This window comes from Dreissena polymorpha, chromosome 7, assembly GCF_020536995.1.
Source record: "Dreissena polymorpha isolate Duluth1 chromosome 7, UMN_Dpol_1.0, whole genome shotgun sequence".
Classification (NCBI taxonomy): Eukaryota; Metazoa; Mollusca; class Bivalvia; order Myida; family Dreissenidae; genus Dreissena; species Dreissena polymorpha.
The window spans coordinates 64,745,519-64,767,068 of record NC_068361.1 but is presented as its reverse complement, the minus strand read 5'-3'; the positions used below and the strand labels follow the sequence as shown (position 1 = coordinate 64,767,068).

Sequence of the window (21,550 nt, the reverse complement as noted above, 5' to 3'; positions counted from 1 at the left end):
TGGAAATGAATCCTCTTAAACATGAATTTAGTAACAAAGGTCTTAAATTTAACTTTCTAAGGAACTACAAATGCGTAAAATTACGTATCTATGTGGTAAATGGTTAAATGATGATACCCTATATAATGCCCCAACACCTAGATACATAACATTTTTAAAACTACATTCAAATTTTATGCTTAGTTATATCTTATAGCAAACAGACTCTTGGCCTTCATACCTTTTATTTGGAACTCATTAAGGGTTAAATAAAATAATGACTTGATGCTTTACCTCTTAGATAATGTATTTTGATGCATTTATTTGTAGTCCCTTAAAAAGTTAAATTTAATTGAATCCCTCTCTTACTTGATTAGTTTTAAAGGCTTTATTTCCAACCCTTAGATACTGGTGAGCAGCAAACAGCATAAACCTGAACAGACTGCCAGTTATTTGCAGGCTGTTACGGTAATCTATGATGTTTGAACATAGCCATTTTCACTTTGCTTCTGAGTGGGAAAGGGTAATAAGTTGCAACAGATAATTATTATAAGAGTTGACATGTGTTTATTTGTGACTGGCATAGCGTGCAACAAAATGCAGTGATGTTTATTGCAAAAGAAAAATAAGCATCCACTGAGAGCAAATTCAGCCCATTAGTTTAATGTTAAAAGACCATGGACATCTTGGGCATAACATAAATCGTTGTTTCCATAAATATTGTGATGGTATTAAAGATTGAGTTTGTTTAGCAATTATCCTCTCAGTGCATCTCGTTCATAGAGATTTTGAAGATTCTTTATCTTTCAATTATGCTTTACCATAATGGGAAATACTTTGTGCATGGTAACACAATTAACCCATTTATGCCCAGTGGACTCTCCCATCCTTTTAAATTGGATCAATTTATTTCCAAAATTATGGGTGTCAAGTATATTTATTTCTATATTTAGAATATTCCATAAAGAAATTCATTTAAGCAAACAGCGCAGACCCAGATGAGACGCCGCATTATGCGGCGTCTCATCTGGGTCTACGCTGTTTGCAATGTCCTTTTTTCAGGACGCTAGGCATAAATGGGTTAAAATAAAAAAGTTAAGCCAACCAAGCCATGTCTTCTTTTTTGATGTGCATGTGCACAAAGTGTTGTTCAAGATAAGCCTGTGTAGTTTGCAGAGGCTAATCAGGGACAACATATTCCACTGTTATAGTATTTTTGTTTTCAGCAAGTTCCTTCTTAGCAACAAATGCTGTTTAGACAAAAAGTGTCATCCCTGATTAGCCTGCGCAAACTGCACAAGATCTGGGACAACACATACGCACATGCATTAACCCATTTATGCCTATCGTCTAGAAAAAAGGCCTTTGCAAACAGCGTAGACCAAGATGAGACACTGCATGATGCGGCGTCTCATCAGGGTCTACGCTGTTTGCTTAAAGGAATTTCTGTAAGGATAATTCCAAATATAGAAATAAATATCACAGACATCCCAGTGATTTTTTTTGTTCAAAATTACAGCCAATTTTTCGGCTGCTTCCCAATAGCAAAATTCCACGTTTTTCCACAAAAATCTTACTAAAATATCCGCAAAAAAAGCCCAATTTCCCCCCCCCCCCCCCAATTTTTTTTTAAATTTTTTTTTTAAGAAAGAAGTCTCCTATGACTTAATTGTGATTTCTTAACTCTATATCTCAATTTTATTTTTTTTAACATCCTACAAAGGATATAACATTAATGTAGTCCTTTTTGTCGATAAATAATTCTCAAATTCGCCTTTTTAATTGATTGAAAAAAAATCCCAATTTGACCAGACTCCTTTTCCCAAAATGGCTAGAAAACCCCCTGAACATGCACTTATAAACAATATTAATTCTGTTACTTATAATCATATTTGTAATGCTTAATTTTTCCCAATTTTATGGTTTATCGCGCTATTTTTCCCAATTTCACGGTTTATCGCGCTAATTTTCCCAATTCAAATGTAACAAATAAAAGCAAAAAAATCACTGCATCCCTCATTTTGGAAATAAATTGATCCAATTTAGGAGGATGGGAGAGTCCACTAGGCATAAATGGGTTAAGCAAGTTTCTTCTTAGCAAAAAATGCAGTTTAGACAAAAAGTGTCATCCCTGATTAGCCTGTGCAAACACATACGCACATGCACTAAACCCCGTTTAAGTGAACTACAGCTACTCACAAGTGTTGGTGCTCGTGCAATTTCCCGTTGTCAAGGTCAGATGATTTAGATCGAAGCCGTTTCCGTGAGAGCCGACCAAGGCTCATAGTGCGTTTCAGAGTGCCAACAAACGTGTTGCTGAACAAACAGAAGAAAACAAAAACAAGCTAAAAGTAGCGGAAAACCAATGCCATTCCAAATAAACATAAATAGCAAATATGGAAAATTATATAAATTACATTATTGCAATAAGTAAATAAACTATAAGCATTGTTAAATTGATTACAGATATTAAAATAATAGGTGATATTGAAGGAAAACATTTATAGTTAACCCTTAAAGCGCTGGAGCTGAATTTTAAAGGCCTTTGCAAACAGTTTGGATCCAGATGAGACGCCACAGAACGTGGCGTCTCATCAGGATCCAAACTGTTTGCTATTCTGATAGTATTCTTTGAAAAAAATTCGAAGAAAATGCTAATTTTAGAAATTCAGCAGACAACATTTTAGCAGACGACAAATTTCCCAGCATGCAAAGGGTTAAATATAATGGGGAGAGAGGATAATTCCTGACTTTGCCATACAAATCATACAAAACAATTTGAATATGGCAAAACAAGCAATTAGAACATATGAACAGACCAGTTTCACAATACTATACCGCTGTTTCTATTTTTAGATATCACGTGACGCGTCGAATTTTAGAACGAGGCTGAACGTGTATAGATCTTTGGTGGAGCATATATCGATGATTATAAACCTGTTGATTTTTATTTATTGCATTTGGGATTTTCATGAGCACTGACACTGATAACAATTACGGCAAACATATGCATACATGGATGTGTTGTTTAGTCAATAATTTGATGAGGGGTTATGAAATAAACAATCTCACACCCAAGTCATATTTCAAAGCCATAGTATATAGTACCACTAGTGTATACGTGTTTATACATTTTATTTAATCTTGATTCAAAATCAAGATACCCATTGTCATCAGAGCAAATGTGATCTGAAGAATAAACATTGGTAATTGCGCAAAACAAATACAAAAGTCGTAGAGTACAAAAGGTTATTATTTAACTTAAATTCTCAAAGGTATGTTTGTTGGTCTGTACTATTTTTCACGAACGATCAAACGTGTAAAATGTGTGTTGACTTAATCTTAAGAAAGAGCAACAGAAAATGCAAAGCACATGAACTATTTAAATGTTGTGTCTTTTTTATTTTAACTTTAATTAATATTCTTTTTCAGTGAAAGACAATATTGAATAATTCTTTTATACAGGTGAAAAAACAAACGTGGAGCAAACTGAACTGTCTATGCATTTGATTTCTCTTTAAATTTGATTATGAGTGATAAATATATGTCACATCATGTCATAAATCTCTCTTGTGTGAGTGTGTCTCTATTTATCGGAAACGTTTTTTTACCCCGTTGTGGTCAATGAAAATTCTTGTTTTAATTGTGTTCTTCCATACACTAACAGACACTCTTTATAAGACTATGTTAGGACGGAGTTTTATTTTAGCGGTACCCGCTAAATAGGTTTCGTGTTTAGCATAAAAGCTAATAAATATTTCAAATGTATATTTAAGTATTAAGCACTTTATTATGTATCCGAAAATTCTTTCACAATCAAAATCGTTCCTACGCTAATTTTGGCAAGGCAAACATTCGTTCATACGTTTTAACTACCCGGAAATTCATTGCCATGCTTTTTAGACCTCCCAGACAATCGTTCCAACATTATTTTGACAGACCGGATATATATACTCCTACATAGTTTTAACCCCCAGATTTCTGCAACATTCTGACAAATTACATATCTCAGTGTAAGTCGATATATTCGATTATTTTTTAACGTTATCATTCTCATGATCACTGAAAAAACTTACAACAATATAATGTATAACATAAAATATGAGAACATTATTTTTGAACTTATATTTCAATAACGACATATTAAAATACCGGATAAAAAGCCCTGTGTGCTATACTATTTTGATAAAATGTAATAATAATGACCGGGATAGCAATTATTCAGGAACGAATCTCCAGGCTGTCTATTAGTAACGAAGGAACGAATGTCCAGGCTGTCAAAACCATGTAGGAACCATTATGACCATTGTCAAAATAATGTAGGCATGAATGTTCAGGTTGTCAAAAAACATAGGGGCGAATGTCAGCCTGTGTGAAATAGCTAGGACGAATGAGCATTCCCTGTATTATTATGATTGAACTGGCTAATATCTATACAGTATTTAGTTAGAGTATTTGGCGTTCCATTAGTCTTAGAAATGACAAAGTAATACTTCTACCACGATAAGACATTGGGGTACATACATGGTGTTCAATGACCAGACATCTACCACGGGTGGTTTATGACACCATGCGGTTATTTAGTATTTGTTGGCACAGTATCTGATCATAACGAGATAATTGGTTTATCCGGAACACAGGGGCTAAATTTTAACCACAGATGTACCAATAAACAGCGCGATAAAAAAGCTCTAACAAAGCTCTATCAAAGCGTGTCAAATGTGTGAAAAATTGGAGAAAAACGAGTACTTTAATCAAGACAATTTATTTAATGTATTGACACTTATAATGTGAATTGCATAAATTATAACTTCTTCTGACAATGTCATATTGTGTTTTCTAAGTCGTTACATCGCCGAATGTTTAAAAGAATGAAAGGTTGAAATCAGATGCGGCGTTGCGCGGGAGTATTGGAAACTTATACACGTTCAGCCTCATTCTGGAGTTCTGCGAGTCACGTGACTTTACGCTCTTATCAATTTTGGCCTATTGTGAAAAGGGTCTACTGTATCAAGTGTGTAAACTTTTTACACAACATTTTTAGAATTAACTAAAACTAAATTTCTATTGACCCTGATGTAATGTAAATATAATGATACAGCAGTACTCATTTTACATCTTTAAACTGTCATGGTCACTAAAAACTCATGGCTATAAAAAGCAACAACCACATCATAAACCTATGACATCATAAAACCCCTTAATATCTGCATGCCACACCAAGTGATGCATTATGCTGAAGGTGTCTTTTAATTGGAAAAACAAGGTGTCATCGTACGTTAACATGGGTTAAATAGCATGGTGGTGTTCTTTCCTAGTAACATAATGAGCCACAATCTGTGAAAATATGCATTAAGTGTCGTCCCAGATTAGCCTGCTCAGTCTGCACTGGCTAATACCGGATGACGCTTTCTGCTGTAATGGTATTCTTTTATGTAAAGGAAGTTTTAACTTAATGGGAATCGAGTTAAGGCAGAATGTGTGTTGTCCCTGATTGACCTGTGCAGTCAACAATTTGCACACATGCATTAAGCCCTGTTTTTCCATAGCACGGCCAATATCAAGTGATGGAAGTGAAGCAGACTGCTGTATATGATACAGACATTTCATTTAGATACATCAGTTTCCAACGCTGTCATCACATTATTAAGTATTATGATTACATCATAGCTGTACACTCATATTAACTGACTTAATAGATGGCTTATAATGATATATTATCAAACTTAGTGCAATGACGATGCAAACATGTCTGGTTAATTTCCCACAGGTCATATACATGTATGGTGGTAAAATGAGGTGTTTTTCGTATCTAAATTTATATCTTACATCATATGATGACCTTAGATAAAATGTATTAATAATGAGGGAAAACATTCTTCATTGCTCATATATGTCAATACCCTGCAAAGGGATAAGAGTTGTTGAAGTTTAAAAGCCCTAAATGGGGATGAACACAATAACAAGGGCTGTTTGTAAAACATGCATGCCCCCCTATATGGGCTATAAGTTGTAGTAGCAGCCATTGTGTGAATACAGTGGTGGTGGTGGTGGTGGTGGCGGCGGCGGAGGTGGTGGTGGTGGTAACGTAGCATTACAATAACAATACTTAAGAATGATCAAATGGGAAACGGTAACCTAGCACTGGCAGTAAATATGGGGCTCATTTACAGCCTTGGCGAAATGTTGTTCATGATTTCATGAACACTTCAAGCCAATCAGGAATTGTTCATGAACTGTTCTCAAAAAGTTCCTGATCTTGGTTCATGAACTTTTGGACATGAACTGTTCTTAAGACACGTTCATGAACAGTTTATGAATTTTTGTTGAACACTTCAAAGTTCATGAACAGTTCTTCATCTAACCATAAATACTTAGTAATGAACATTTCATGAACAATTATTTCTGATGACTTTTCTGAGACAGACTTTGAGGATCCATCATGAATAATTCATGAATTCCTTTGTGCTAGATGTTTCATAAATATTTTTGAAAGAAACATTGAAATGTCTAGCAAACTAATCTTGTAGATTTGTGAAACCTGTGAAGTTAGTATGAATATGCATAGTACTTTCACCACTGTAAGTAAGAGTTCTTGACCTGTTCTAGAGAATTTTAAGAACATTTGTACAAGAACTGTTCAAGAACTGCCTTCAGGAACAGTTCAATAACTTTGTAAGGACCTTTCCTGTTCTTGAATTATTCTTAAACTATTCTTGAACACTTTCAGAACTTTTTTGAACAACATGTTTCCTTCTGATGTTCTTAAACAGGTCTACACAATGTTTTTGAACATATGATGGACTTTTGAAGAATCCAATATGTTCTTAAAAGGATCTGTCATTGTTCTTGGAAGACTTAAAAGACAAGTTTAAGAACGTTTTAAGGACATCTTATTTCAAGAACAGTTTAAGATGATATCAAGAACTCAAACATGTACATTGCATTGCTATTTTTACAAAGGAAGAATATTGTGAGCACAGGAAGTTGAAACGGAAGGCACATGGTTTATGTTATATTTGAAAGTGTAAGTCTTTAATAAATTACCGGCTGAACTGATCAGCCATTGGTTCCATTTCAAGTTCTTTGGCACTCACAGTAAGTGTAACCATTTCAGGGAAACCATTGATTAGTAAATGATTCTTGAACTGAAAATGAGACTATTCATAATCTTTTCAATACATGAATTATTCATGAACATATAGTGCAAAGTTGTATTATGAAATTTAAAGAGTATTATCAAACCACTTGTATCTCAGTTATTAGTGTTATATTTAAATTATTGTTATATGTTGCTATCAATATGTTAAGTGCTAATACAAGACTTGTTTCTTCTTACCCTGACCTGTTTGTTGAGCTTTGGTAACACTTATGATAACCTTTGCATAAATTGACAAATTCTTGTTCATGAATAGTTCATGAACACTTCATGCCACCTCAGTTCATGAACTCTTGAAGAACTATGGTTCATGAACTATTCACTGACAGTCCGTGAACAGAAATGAGCCATTGAAAAATAGAAGAAAAATGTTCATGAACTGTTCATGAACAGCAAAACCCTGAAGAATTTTTCAAGAATTGTGTTGTTCATGAACTGTTCAATAACACTTCATGCCATTGGTGTTCATGAATAGTTCATGAACATTTCATGCCATAATGGGTCAAGAATAGTTCATGAACACTTCTGATGTCATAAGGGTTCAAGAATAGTTCATGAACACTTCATGCCATTAGGTTTCAAGAATATTTCATGAACACTTCATGCCATTAGTGTTCATGAACAGTTCATGAACTAAAATTTCAAGAACATTTCACAGACGTGGCTCATTTTCTGTTCACTGACTATTCATGAACAATTCATGAACTCAGTTCATGAATTATTCGTGAACTGCAGAACAACATTTCGCAGGGGAGGTCTTATTTGGAATCTCTGCTGTAAAACTTTAAGATTTTAAATGAATTTAAGGGAGGCAAATGCTGTAACAAAAAGAACATGCATAAACGGTAGTTGTTTCCCTTGTTTGAACCATGCTAAATCCGTAAAATGCCTATTTCCAGTAACTGTGACCTTCACCTGTGACCTTTGACCTAGTGACCTCAAACCTCAAAATCAATAGGGGTCATCTGCGAGTCATGTACCTATGAAGTTTCATGATCCTAGGCCCAAGCGTTCTTGGGTTATCGTCTGACAACCACCTGGTGGACGGACCGCCCGACAGACAGACAGACAGACTGACATGAGCAAAGCAATATACCCCCTCTTCTTCAAAGGGGAGCATAAATATATGGGCTGCGCTCTGTGAAACCGGGGTTTCATGCATGTGCGTAAAGTGTCGTCCCAGATTAGCCTTTGCAATCCGCACACGCTAATCTGTGGGACAACACTTTCCGCCTAAACTTGATTTTTGCTAAGAAGAGACTTTCTCTAAATGAAAAATAGAATGAAAGCAGAAAGTGTCATCCCTGATTAGCCTGTGTGAACTACACAGGCTAATCTGGGACAAAAATTTACGCACATGCATTGAAGAAACCCTTTTACAGAGCACTGCCCATATGTATTCCCTTTATTCAATTTTTCGCCCGCTTTTTATTGAGACAAAGGATATTTTAGCACTGTTTATTTGACGCTAGAATTTGTTAATGTCGCATTAGCATTAAAATTCGAAAGCGTGTTTCGGATTACAAATTTAATAATGCTCATTTCAGAACCGAACGAAACATTAACATTTTGCGTAATTTATTCAATGATTTTGTTAAAGCGTATTACGTGCCATATCGCTTATTAAAACGTGAAAATAATAAATATGAAAGTAGCATAAATCTAGGTTTCTATGCTACACAAATGTACATGTAGGTGTATATCTTTTCACTCAATCCCGTGACCGCATACGTATGCGGCGGATTTACTCCGCGAAAGTATGCAAGGTTAAAACAGACTCGGCGTCGTTGTGCGGAACGATGCTGAGTGCCTCGGCAATACGCCGTATGAACACTCGACACGGCCGCCGCGTACTAAATTTCTGGCCGTGGCATATAGCCGCGGATTATGTTTGTTCCGCGTTTGCTGTAATGTATGTATACTTTTGTTCACTATTAAAACGTGACTTGTGTGTCAAGCAACCATTTAAAATATATACTTTTTAAAAGACAAATATTGTAACTTTTGAAAATCTATTACTGTCAATATAACATTACGTAATAAAGGCAATATTAGTGCCACTGGGAAAATAGTTTATTATGCAATGCTTGCTGTCCATGGAATTGATATGCAACCATAATTTGTTGAATGAGGTTAAAGAAAATCCAACATAGAAATGAACATATGGTTTAGATCAATTATCAAACCCATACTGCTCCCAGGGTTGGAGATAACAACATCCTAAAATAAATACAACTTATCTTTCTGGAATGCTAATTTAGATAATTTGGAGGCAATAGCTAATGTAAATATTTACAATCTATATTATGCACACACAAAATTAACAGGACCAAAATAGCCCAATGTTTTCTTTCAAATTTCATTATCATACTATTGACCATTATAAGTGATGAATGAAATTAATTAAAATATTTAAGTTTTATCCTGAAAGCCAACAATTTATTAAGCCCCAATTAAAACCTGAGGAGTCAAAATGTAATTGTGCTTCACATTTTAAGTGGTCAAAATACTTGAGCCAAGAGTTATTTTGTTTCTGAACTTTTGCTTAATACTCCACAAATGTTTTTTTTAAACTTAAGTGAAATACTATGCAATTAACATAAATAAATATATTTAACAAAAAATTAAGGAATGCTTTTGTTTACTTAATATTACTTGATTACCAAATACAAGATAGCTCCTCCATGATTATTGCAATTTGCAAGTACACAAATCTCTGTATACATTTGAACTTGACGTTTACAGGTTTCTACCAATTTATCAACATTATTTTTTCAAATGCATGAAATTGCTAGACATTTCTTTGCTGTTTCTTGTCTAGTTTCATTAATGAAGTAGATTTGAGGTGAAGACATTGTATTTTTAATGATTATTAAGATGACGTTATCATTACTCAAGAGAGTTAAAACCAGTGCCAAATTCTGAAAGGTATTTCCTGATTTTTGGAACACAATGTTAAAAGCCAATTAGATGAGAACTAAAGGTATTTAAATGGTTATAAATTCATTCCAGAGAAACATTTATCTCCATAACAAAAGTTTTTATCAATTCTGTTTTTTTAGATCACCTTATAATAACGGAATGCATTAGGTGAGCCATTTTGGTCAGTCTTTGTCCTGCATCAGGTGTGCTGTTACTTGACAACTTTGAGCTAATGTTTCCACTCATTAGTTGCCACCATTTGAGTTGCGTTGTTTTTTTTTAACGAAACTTCTTGAGAATGTTTATCACCTCAATATGTAGGAATAAGTTTAATCTGGATCAATTGGGGTAAAAAAAACTAGTATACTAGGTCAAATTTTAAAGAAACCTTGAAACCTCTCTACAAGCTTAGTCTAATTCATTTGTGACTTAAATTTGATGAAATTTGTCAGAATATTTATCTTAACGATATCTAGGCAAAGTTAGAATTTGCATAAAATGGGGTCAAAAACTAAGACACATTAGGTCAACTATAAGAGAGTGTTTTTGGAAATGTTTTGTTTGTTTCAACTATAAAGCCACATTATTTCCTTGTGATAATTTCACACCTACTTAAACAACAATATGCCATGGCAATACCGTTTGTCAGATTTTCAAGGCTAACCCTTTGCATGCTGGGAAATTAGTTGTCTGCTAAATTGTCGTCTGCTGAATTTCTAAAATTAGCATTTTCTTCATTTTTTTTCAAAGAATGCTGTAAGAATAGCAAACAGTTTGGATCCTGATGAGATGCCACGTTTTGTGGCGTCTCATCTGGATCCAAACTGTTTGCAAAGGCCTTCAAAATTCGGTTCCAGCACTGAAAGAGCTAATCATGGTTACTAAAAATGCCATGAATTTACATGGTGGACCTTGGTAGACCATAGTTTTAGTGACCATGTCAACCATGTTAGTCTTGGTTTTTGATCATCGGTTTTGAGAGACAATTGTAGATGGCAATAAAAAACTATGGTGCTAAATTTAAGCAAATTATGGTCAGTTGTAATTGGTACACCATTGTTTTTATGTCCATCACAGCAGTCCAAGGTATTTTATGGTAGTTCATTGTTAAATGTCCAACATTTTCTCCTGAGTACATTCTGAACAAAATCATGATTTAATCAACATACTTTACACATAACTTAGTATATATATCTGTATTTTAGCTTTTTGGTGTTTTTTATGTCTTAATACATTGCTCAAAACATTAAAATCTAGTTTATTTATTGATAAAACCATGGTTAATTGAATAATAACTGATATTTCTTAAATTGAACGTAAACCATTAATTGTCACCCATTAAAATATCTGCAAGGCATCTTTTTACAACATTAGCTGAGAAGAAGCAATTTTACTTTAAACCATTTTAATTGTACAAAGACACATAATTACTAAGACAATTAATTCTTTTTGGTTCATTTTTATTATGTTTTTTGCAAGCCATTCAAACTGGGAAAGCACTGATTTTATTTCATGAGACAACATTAACGTGTGGTGGCGGGCAATAAAAATGTCAACAATTTCATGAGTTAAAATCTTAGGCAGGAAGATGTTTGATTATATTTCGCAGTTTGTGTACCAACTGATTCAAAAACACATACTCTGCAATTAACATCTGTAATTTACATCATATGTCTTCTTTTTAACTTTTTTTATCTGCGCCATTCTTTCCCTCATTTTCACTTTTTTTCTGTATCATTTTTTAAAATTTTGAATCCTTAAAAGTATGCCATTTGATATATTTAAAAAGAATTTTTATGTTAACTCATAAGTATTCTGGATTATTTTATGCTATAATACATTGAATATCAATGTGAATATGTATAATATCATATTCTAAAGCATATTCTTAAAATATTCTAGAGGTACGGTATGTTTCTATCATCATAACTTTCTATTCAAAATCAAAGGTTTGCAAAAAAAATCATCATTAATGCAAATTTTACATCTTCATAATTAAATTGGCACAAACACAGAGCACCTGAGCATATTAGGGGAATTTACACATTTTACTTTAACAGCTTGAAAACATTGACTTGGCACTCCAAAAGTCAATTAGCAACAATTATCTGATTGGATTGTTTCCTTTATTTGCTTTTGTTTTTGTTTGTACACGGTTTGCATGAATTTACCCCCCCCCCCCCCACCCCCTGTTCACACATATACGCCGCTTCTACTACGATCAAAGCGTGGCCGAAAACGTGACAAATCACAGGAGAAACGTAGTAAAGTCTTCATAAGCGCAGTAATTTGATCGCGGTAGAGTCTTCATAATCGGAGAGCTCTACGCTCTTGCCACGCTTATTTTGAACATGCTCAAAACAAGTGAAGCTGGATCGTGTCCAACAAGAAACAAGAAGAAACCAAGTCGAAGAACATTATTTGCCAAATTGCTCGATTTAGACTCTGATCGGCCTCGATCCGCCCCGATCCAAACCTTTTTCAGATCGTGGCTTGATCGGCATTATCGTCGTAAAGTTGCAGCTCTGTGAGAACGGTGGGTTAATAAAACCATAACCCTATACTTTGAGAAGGTATGCTTCAGGGTATTAAAATTGCTTCTACTGGGACGAAAATGTAGTCTTCATAAAGTTACTTCATATATTTATGCATAAATGTCAAAGCCAGATTAAATTATGTGAATTAATATAATTAAAGTTTGCAACACCATTCATGTTTTTATTCCAATAAGTGAATATAAAACTTCATATTAACTAGTGTTTTATAACAGAAATATCAAATAGTCAATGGAATTAATTAAAGTCTCCCTAAAATGTGTACACTGGAGTTGCAATTTTACTGACGCAGATTTTCCGATTTTCTTGTAATTTTTACCCGACTTGAGAGGTGCAGATACACAAAATGTCAAATTGTTTAACCATTTTTATTCCCCCAACATATGCCCAGCGGGTAGACATATGACCAAGTTTTTATGATACGTTAAAAATGCAAACCTCACAGGCTAATCTTTGAAGAAACTAAACGCACCCACATCAAGCCTGGTGTTCCAAGAACCAGGCTAACTATATGAGTCGCGTTCTGAGAAAACCGGGCATAATGCATGATTGTGCAGTCAGCACAGGCTAATCTGGGTCGACACTTTCCGCTTTTATGACATTTTTTGTTAAAATTAAGTCTCTTCTTAGAAATAATCCAATTTAGGTGGAAAGTGTCATTCCTGATTAGCCTGTGCAGTTCTGTGCAAACTGCACAGGCTAATCTGGGACAACACTTAACACACATGCATTATGCCCAGTTTTCTCGGAGCGTGACTCATATATTCCACACCAAAAGGTAACCAGGGGACATAATGCCAACTTACTTTTCTGACTCTGGGCTCGTCACTTCATTTCGCTTCCTGTCCAACTTGTGTGCAGACTTTGTACGCTTCAGATTGGACTTGAACCTTAAGAAATTCTGCAAATGAAAAAAAAAATGAAATGGTATTAAACTTAACCCTTTCCCACTTAAAATTAAAAGGAAAATGTTGAAACAGCATTAAACCTGAACAGGCTGCGAGTAACTCGTAGTCTGCTCAGGTTTTATGCTGTTTGCTGCTCATAAATATCTAAGGGTTAATAATGAAGCCTAAATTAACAGTTGCATTTAGTAAGGAAAGTCTTTATTTAATTAAATTTAACTTTCTAAGGGATTACCAATGCTTCAACATACGTATCTAAGAAGTAACGGGTTATGAAACGAATGGTGTGGAAAACTGAGAAATGAACATTTGCAGGTTCGTTATTGAAGTTTTCATATGTTCAGTATTAATTACAACATTTATGTTATTATATAGAGGCCCTTGCATTGAAAGTTTTAACCATTGTATACAACCATAATTATACATGTAAGAATAATATTGATGACATTTTAACATTTGCAAAACTGGTTTAGATTGTATACATTAGATAACAATTCGTGTAAGAGTTGAACTCGCAGTGAGTTCAGGTTTTATGCTGTTTGCTGCTCATCAGTATCTAAGGGTTAGAAATGAAGCCTTAAAAACTTGAATATAGAAAGAAAGGTCTTATATTTAATTTAACTTTCTAATGGACTACAAATGCCTCAAAATAGTTATCTAAGAGGTAAAGGGTTAACCCTTTGCATGATGGGAAATTTATCGTCTGCTAAAATGTCGTTTGCTGAATTTATACAATTAGCATTTCTTCGAAAAATTTTCAAAAAATACTATCAGAATAGCAAACAGTTTGGATCCAGATGAGACGCCACGTTCTGTGGCGTCTCATCTGGATCCAAACTGTTTGCAAAGGCCTTCAAAATTCGGTTCCCGCACTGAAAGGGTTAATAAGCACAAGCATTTATTACCATCATTTATTGGTTAACAATAATTATATCCACTTTGTACTATTCCAACTTAAAAAATAACTAATTACATGAATTCAACTTTTAAACATTTTAAACATAAGAAACAAGCCTTAAGCAAACCATCATGATGCATGCCTGTCTGCATCAACATTTTGTTTTGAAGATAACAGAATCTCCCATTAAGCTCTGTTAAATTTTTGTAATCTGTAGTTAAATGGTAATTTACCTGCCAGGTAATGCAATTAAGAAATCATGCACTGCTGCAATTCAGTTTGCTGCACTCAGTTTTTAGTTATTTCTTTTCTTGTGTTTTCTTCAACTGTGGCTTATTTTCAACTGTGGCTTATTTTCAACTGCGGCTTATTTAAGCCAAGAAAAATTATGTTGATTTTGGCGTATAGTTCTAGTTGTGGAACATTTTTTCCAGCTTTATAAATAAATTATATTTATTTGGTGCACTGATGTATTTATAAGAAATGATACTGCATTAACTGCTTAGGCAAAGATGCCTATTACAGCATAATAGAATATAAAGAAATACTTTTCAATTTATAATGGTTTCTGAATAAGAATGATTGCACTTCTGGTGCCTTAAAGAATCTTTCACGGCATAATGGTGCTTAAATATGAGCCAGGTCATGCGAAAAATGGGTCTAGTGCCAAAATGCGGTGCAGCTCCAGACCAACCTCCACAGAAGCATAGTATGGTAATGAGCGACCCTGTTCGCTATAGTCACACAAGATTCCGTGACTAACTATCCCTTCACCGCTTAGATATGTTTTGTCAGCATTTGTAGTCCCTTATAACCTTAAATTTAATTTAAGACCATTCTCACTAGTTTCAAGTTGTTAACCCTTTGAGCGCTGGAACCGGATTTTGAAGGCCTTTGCAAACAGTTTGGATCCAGATGATATGCCACAGAACGTGGCGTCTCATCAGGATCCAAACTGTTTGCTATTCTGATAGTGGTCTTAGAAAAAAATAAAAGAAAATGCTAATTTTACAAATACAGCAGACGACATTTTAGCAGACGACAAATTTCCCAGCATGCAAAGGGTTAAGGCTTGAACCTCCAAACCTTAGATACTGATAAGCATCAAACAGCATAAAACCTGAACAGACTGCAAGTTACTCACAGACTGTTCTGGTTGTATGCTGTTTGCAAAAGCCATTTTCAATTTGCTTCTTATGGGGGCATTGGTTAAAACTTAAAATAATAGACAGCATGACAACTAATCAATTTATATGGATGCCCATGCTGGTATGGATCTACATGTACCCTTGCCGCATATGGTATTAGAACCATTTTCACATGATGCTACTGTTTTCATAATGACAATGAGTTGTTAATGGCCAATACACAATAATAATTTTTGAATCCAAACACATCTTACAAATAATACAATTGATAACTTAATGACTAAATTATACCCAAGATTCCTTTTTGTAATGTTTATTTTGCAGTTGAACAATACTAATATATTAATTACAATGATTTAGATCTTTGTAAAGCCAATTAAGCATTTCAAAGTAGATGACACTTGTTGAGATGAAACGGAAATGCTGCACCTTTTATATTTTTAAAATATAAAAGTAGAGAAATTCTGTTTCATTTCGCTAAGTCACATCTACTTGGAAAATATAGATTCATTTTGAGCAGTTTTGTTTTCATGGACAAAGCTTGAATTTATTTTGAAGACAATTATACTAATGTAGGCCGTACTCCAAATTTGAAGAAAATATTTAATTTTTGCTTACAAATTTATATCATAAAAAATAAATCATTCATGCAGTTAACAAAATAAAGTTATTGCAGCATAAACTATTATTTAACTATTATTAACAATACTATACAAACAATTATATTGTGGTAACATATTTATGAGACATATATTCAGTGACCTACGACAATGATTGTAGAACAATTTATTTAATCTTTCACTAAAATCACTGATCTGAATAAATACTACAGAAGAATGACTTTAAATTCGGTCACACAGGTGTTAAACTGCATTAGGCCTGAGTGTTTAGACACTAAGTTTCTCAGCGTGTGTGAGCGTTTTTATAACAAAGAACCAAATGAATAAAAAACATTATAGTTTATATAATTATAAAAATCATGCTTAAAAGAAGACCCATAAATATTCATAATTGTTTTTTTAATTAAATTTTCTGTCTGACTCCAACATTCCCTTGTTGTTTTTTAATTCAGAGAACCTTAAACAGAACAACTAGCCAGGCCTTTTCTGATTTCAATGAACTGTAACTTGAAGAATATATTTACTGAAGAATGGCTGTAATATAAGGAAAACATTCAACTTAAAATTTCATTAAATAGCACTTCTGACATGACCTTAAATTACAGGTCATTAACCAATTCAATGGGGTTTATTTGAGCAGCTCAACTGGGCAAAATTTTATTAGTACAATCAACCATTTCACCTAAAAATAAATAATTTTTAATTTAATCAATTTCTGTTTGAAATAGTAATTTTACTGATTTCATTAAAGGAAAATTTTAAACAAGTATCAGGGAATTGTGAACATTTTCAATTACTTTAAATCTAAAAAAAATAATGTTATTTGCTTACATGTTTTTGGAATGTGTGCATACAAAGAAACTTTTGTTAATTATGTATGTTAAAAATGTTAAGTATTCATGTTGAACAAACTTTTGAAGGGCATCAATAAACAAGGGAAGCAACTTTGTGTTGGCTTCATATTAACTTGGACAGTGTTACTTTTCTTGCTTTATATTGGCCTAACCTTACAATTAATTATGTCTGGACGTAAAATTTGATCTGATATATTATTCATTACTGGCAGGCTTTTAAAAACAATATTAACAATCAATGAGTAGAATACAATGCTGCATACACACCTTAGTTCAATGAATAAAAGGAATATATTCACAAGGTGGCAAAATAACAATTTACAAAAAATGTTATAGGTGTGACAGACAATTTTTTGTTTTTTTTGTTCATATACCAGTCCTTAAAATTTGCCTTACATCAAATAAATGTTTTTGATTGTCATATAACCATTCCTTTAAATTTATCTAACATCAAATAAATGTTTTTGATTGTCATATTATCAGTCCTTTAAATTTATCTTACTTCTAATATACCAAAAGTACACATACTTTTTCAAACATGCCTTATTGCCTTTATTGTATAAGATGTTCACAAATAAATTAATGATGCACTTGGGTACGGTCTAGCCATTTATAAGATGACATTTTTGCAAGAACAATCAGCTAATCCCAAAGGATTCATAAAGAAATGTCTGCTTTGAAAAGAAAATTAAAGGGACCTTTTCACAGATTTTGGGATGTATTGAAGTTTTTCATTAAATGCTTTAAATTGATGTATATATGCAAAGATTGGAACTAAAAAGCTCCCGTAAAACACAAGAATAAAAATTTAAAAAAGAAAAGAGTAAACCTCAACTGGGTTCAAACCACTGACCCTTGGAGTAAAAGTCTAGCGTTGACACCACTCGGCCATCCATACTCACACTGGGTTCAAACCACTGACCCTTGGAGTAAAAGTCTAGCGTTTACACCACTCGGCCATCCATACTCACACAAGTCATGGCTAATGTATTTTATCCTCATAATGTCACAAAACATAAGATAACAAAAGAACTATCCAAATTATACATTTGTTTTGCATTTTTGTAAAACTTTATAATTTTCAATTCTGTCAAATTACCAAAATGTGAAAATGTCAAAGCAAAATCTTTAAAAACATGAAAACTATCTTCTTTCAAACAAATCACAAATGTTTTTCTTCCTTCATTATTTTTCCTCCTATTGTAAATTAAGCTAAAGTGTGTGTGTATTTGTGTTCTTCTGCACATGTGTTGGAATTATGTAAGGACCGAGAGTGCGTTCCTGAACTCCTACTTAATTAACTGAACTAGACTTGCCAAAAGTGGGACTAATTTTTAAAGCAAAGCTGCTTTTTCCAACTATTTACATTAAACTTACAGAAATTATATGTTTATGTCGCTTGGTGCTGCGGTGAGTAACCAGTCCAAGAGGAAAGGGCTGGTATGGGAACCACCAACAAAAATTCACATGCGCCAGGGAGCAGAGAACATGGGTCACTCAGATGACAAGCAAATGAACCAACTACTGTGTTAATCAGCAGTAAAAATTAATCCTTTCCCACTTATAAGATGGGTGCAACAAGCATAAAAAAGAACAGCCTGAAAAAACCTTGTAGGCTGTTCAGGTTTTATGCTGTATGCTGATCATCAGTATCTTAAGAATGGAAATAAAGCCTTTCTACTTTCAAAATAGAATCTTAGGGAAGAAAGGTCTTAAATTTATTTGGATTTTCAAGCGTGTCAAAGTGCATAATCTGAGAGGGAAAGTCCTGTGCTCACCGTGAATCTTGAAGGTGCGCGGTGTGGTGTTTCCGGTGTTTCCATGGTAACCTCGTTGACTACAGGAGGCACCGCAGGAACACTTCCTCTCCGCCCCTCCTTGTCACCCACAAGCTTCTCATAGGATGTGTCTATAAATAGAAATCAGACTTTAAATAGCAAACAGTTTAAAAATCGTAAATTTGTCTAAAAATAGATAAGGGTCTGAACATAAAAAATCAGTATAAAACAGAAATACAGCTCCCATGGTAACCAGAATGTTGCCAAAATCTTTGTCTCCCTATATGGCTGTCTCATAGAAGGTGTAGTAATATGTAAAAATAAGTAAAACATTGAATTTTGTTGTAAACAAGAAACCGTCGGAGACGGGTGATGCTCCCCAAAGTTTTTTTTTGTCACAATATTGCACTATATATTCAGATAAAAGGAAATGTCTTGAGGGCACAGTAGTTGGGGGGACAATAATTTTTTATAGAAAATTTAAAGGGCCATAACTCTGTGAAAAATAATCCCACCAGAACCCGCTGATTATATGCACATCTTCTCTTGGTAGTGAAGCTTCCCATAAAGTTTCATTGAATTCCGGTCATTAGTTGCTGAGAAATAGCCCGGACAAGAATTGCATTATATGTACAGTTAATGGAAATTTCAAAGGGCCATAACTCTGGGGAAAATCACCGACCAGAACCCGCTGATAATATGCACATCTCCTCTTGGTAGTGAAGCTTCCCATAAAGTTTCATTGAATTCCGATAATTAGTTGCTGAGAAATAGCCCAGACAAAAATTGTGCACGAACGGACAGACAGACGCACACACACAAGCACGGACGAAGCGGCCACTTTATGCTCCCGCCAAAATAAATTTTGGGGGAGCATAAAAAAGACATACAATTAATGTTAAGGCAGAAACACAATTACAATCAATAATTTTGCCATAAGTTTAATTGGAATTGACATATGAACAATAAACAAATGAAGATGTTACTGATCCCTTGTCCTTTTGTAGGTTACATTAGACATAAAAATTTGGGTGTTGCGTATGAGTATTATTTAAAATTGTGGGGTCATAAAAAATTAACAAATAGACCATAAAGCTCCAATAAAAATTGGTTGCTCAGAGACAACTGAGTTGTGACAATGGTCCACAGGAAATGTTAAATCATTTGTAGCATAAGCAAAATGCGTGGTACAAAATGGTAAAATGTATAAATTATTTGTGTATCAGCCCCTGTAAGGATTTATAATCAAAGCACTGAAGGCACTGAATTTGTTCGCTGTTGTATAATCTTAGACGCAACTCAGTTTTCAAAATTATGTTATAGCTTTTTATATTGCAAGTTTGAAATGACCACAACCCATTCAAATTTATTAAGAGTGTGTCTTAAAGCACAGGTCAAGATGTGGGTTTTTTTTCAAATCATTGATACAGCTTATATGTCAAGATGTGGGTTTTTTTCAAATCATTGATACAGCTAATCAGTGTGCACAGGCTAATCTTATTTGACATGCATTAAGCCCCGTTTTCCCTGAAAGCAGCCAATATGTACAGATTTCAATGATAAACACTAGACTGGCCAACGTTGTCTTACAAGCTGTTAAATACACACTATATATATATAATGTACTGTATCAGTGAGAACAGTTAGATGCGGTGGTCAAAGCAGACGCTTTTAGCATTCTGTCGTCTGCTAAATTTTACTGGAGTTATCCACACAGGCTGTGAGTCACGGGTTACGGTTCCTAGCGTAGCTAAGGCATACTGATTTGCAAAATTCGGTCTGCATTATTTGTAAGCTAACGCTCACAAATAAAAATCAGACATACAAGTTTTATTATTACACCACAAATTACCAAATTTTAACTGGAAATCATGCTATTTAGCTTGAACAAGATCATGTTTTTATTAATTTTAATAAAAGTTTTTTGAATTTTTCAAATTTATACAACCACCTTCAAAGTTGACAAGGTCACATTTAGGATGATAAAAAAACAAACATTATGAGGTTTCAAATAATCCCGTTATCACCTAATATAAAATAATAAATTTGGATGATGGGATTGTACTTTTGTCATAGCAGGTGTGTCAGAGCTTAAACCACTGACGTCATATCCACAAATATAATGTTCACAATCAAAACATATTAAAGAATCAAACACAATATTTACCAATGCATACTAGAGATACTAGAAGATTCTAGTATATAGTAAATACTAGAATATTATTGACAAAGTAAAACTACAGCTGACACAGTATTTTAGAACTTTACTTCAGAAGAATTCATGAGATTTGTTTCTCTGTCCTTAATGAGACATATAGACAGTTATGACATGTATAAAACATGTACAGTTTATTAACAAACACCCATAAAGAACAACACAATTTAATATTCAAGAACTTTTCTTGGATAAAATACCAAAAAAGATACAAATAGAAACCGACAGGTACATGTAGCAACAACAACAAAAACGTCATTGATCCTTCATGGAAAGAATTAAATTGATTTACCACAATTTTACACATACCCTACATATAAATGCTTGATTGGTCATAAGTGGCTATTAAAAGGTACTACTTAAAAGTACGCTGGGTACCCTTAAGAATATTACAAAGTACCCTGGGTACAGACCATATACTAAAAAGTACCCAGGAGTATGGCCAAAGCCTGTAAGTGTATTTCCTTACCCAGGGTACAGTGTAGTATACTTACGAGGTACACTTTTAAAAAGTACC

The 21,550-nt window shown here is 33.8% G+C and overlaps 1 protein-coding gene across 10 annotated transcripts in view; it reads right to left on the bottom strand.

Annotated features, from left to right (window-relative positions):
• The window catches only part of LOC127839296 (disabled homolog 2-interacting protein-like), a 210,017-nt gene that overhangs the window by 75,552 nt on the left and 112,915 nt on the right, over positions 1-21,550 (bottom strand). For all 10 annotated transcript variants that reach the window (XM_052367574.1, XM_052367575.1, XM_052367572.1 and 7 more), the window contains 3 exons: positions 18,819-18,949; positions 13,422-13,516; positions 2,179-2,295 (listed from right to left, as the gene is read on the bottom strand). In XM_052367574.1, coding sequence (XP_052223534.1) covers positions 2,179-2,295; positions 13,422-13,516; positions 18,819-18,949 — 343 coding nt within the window. The remainder of the gene's footprint in view (positions 1-2,178; positions 2,296-13,421; positions 13,517-18,818; positions 18,950-21,550) is intronic.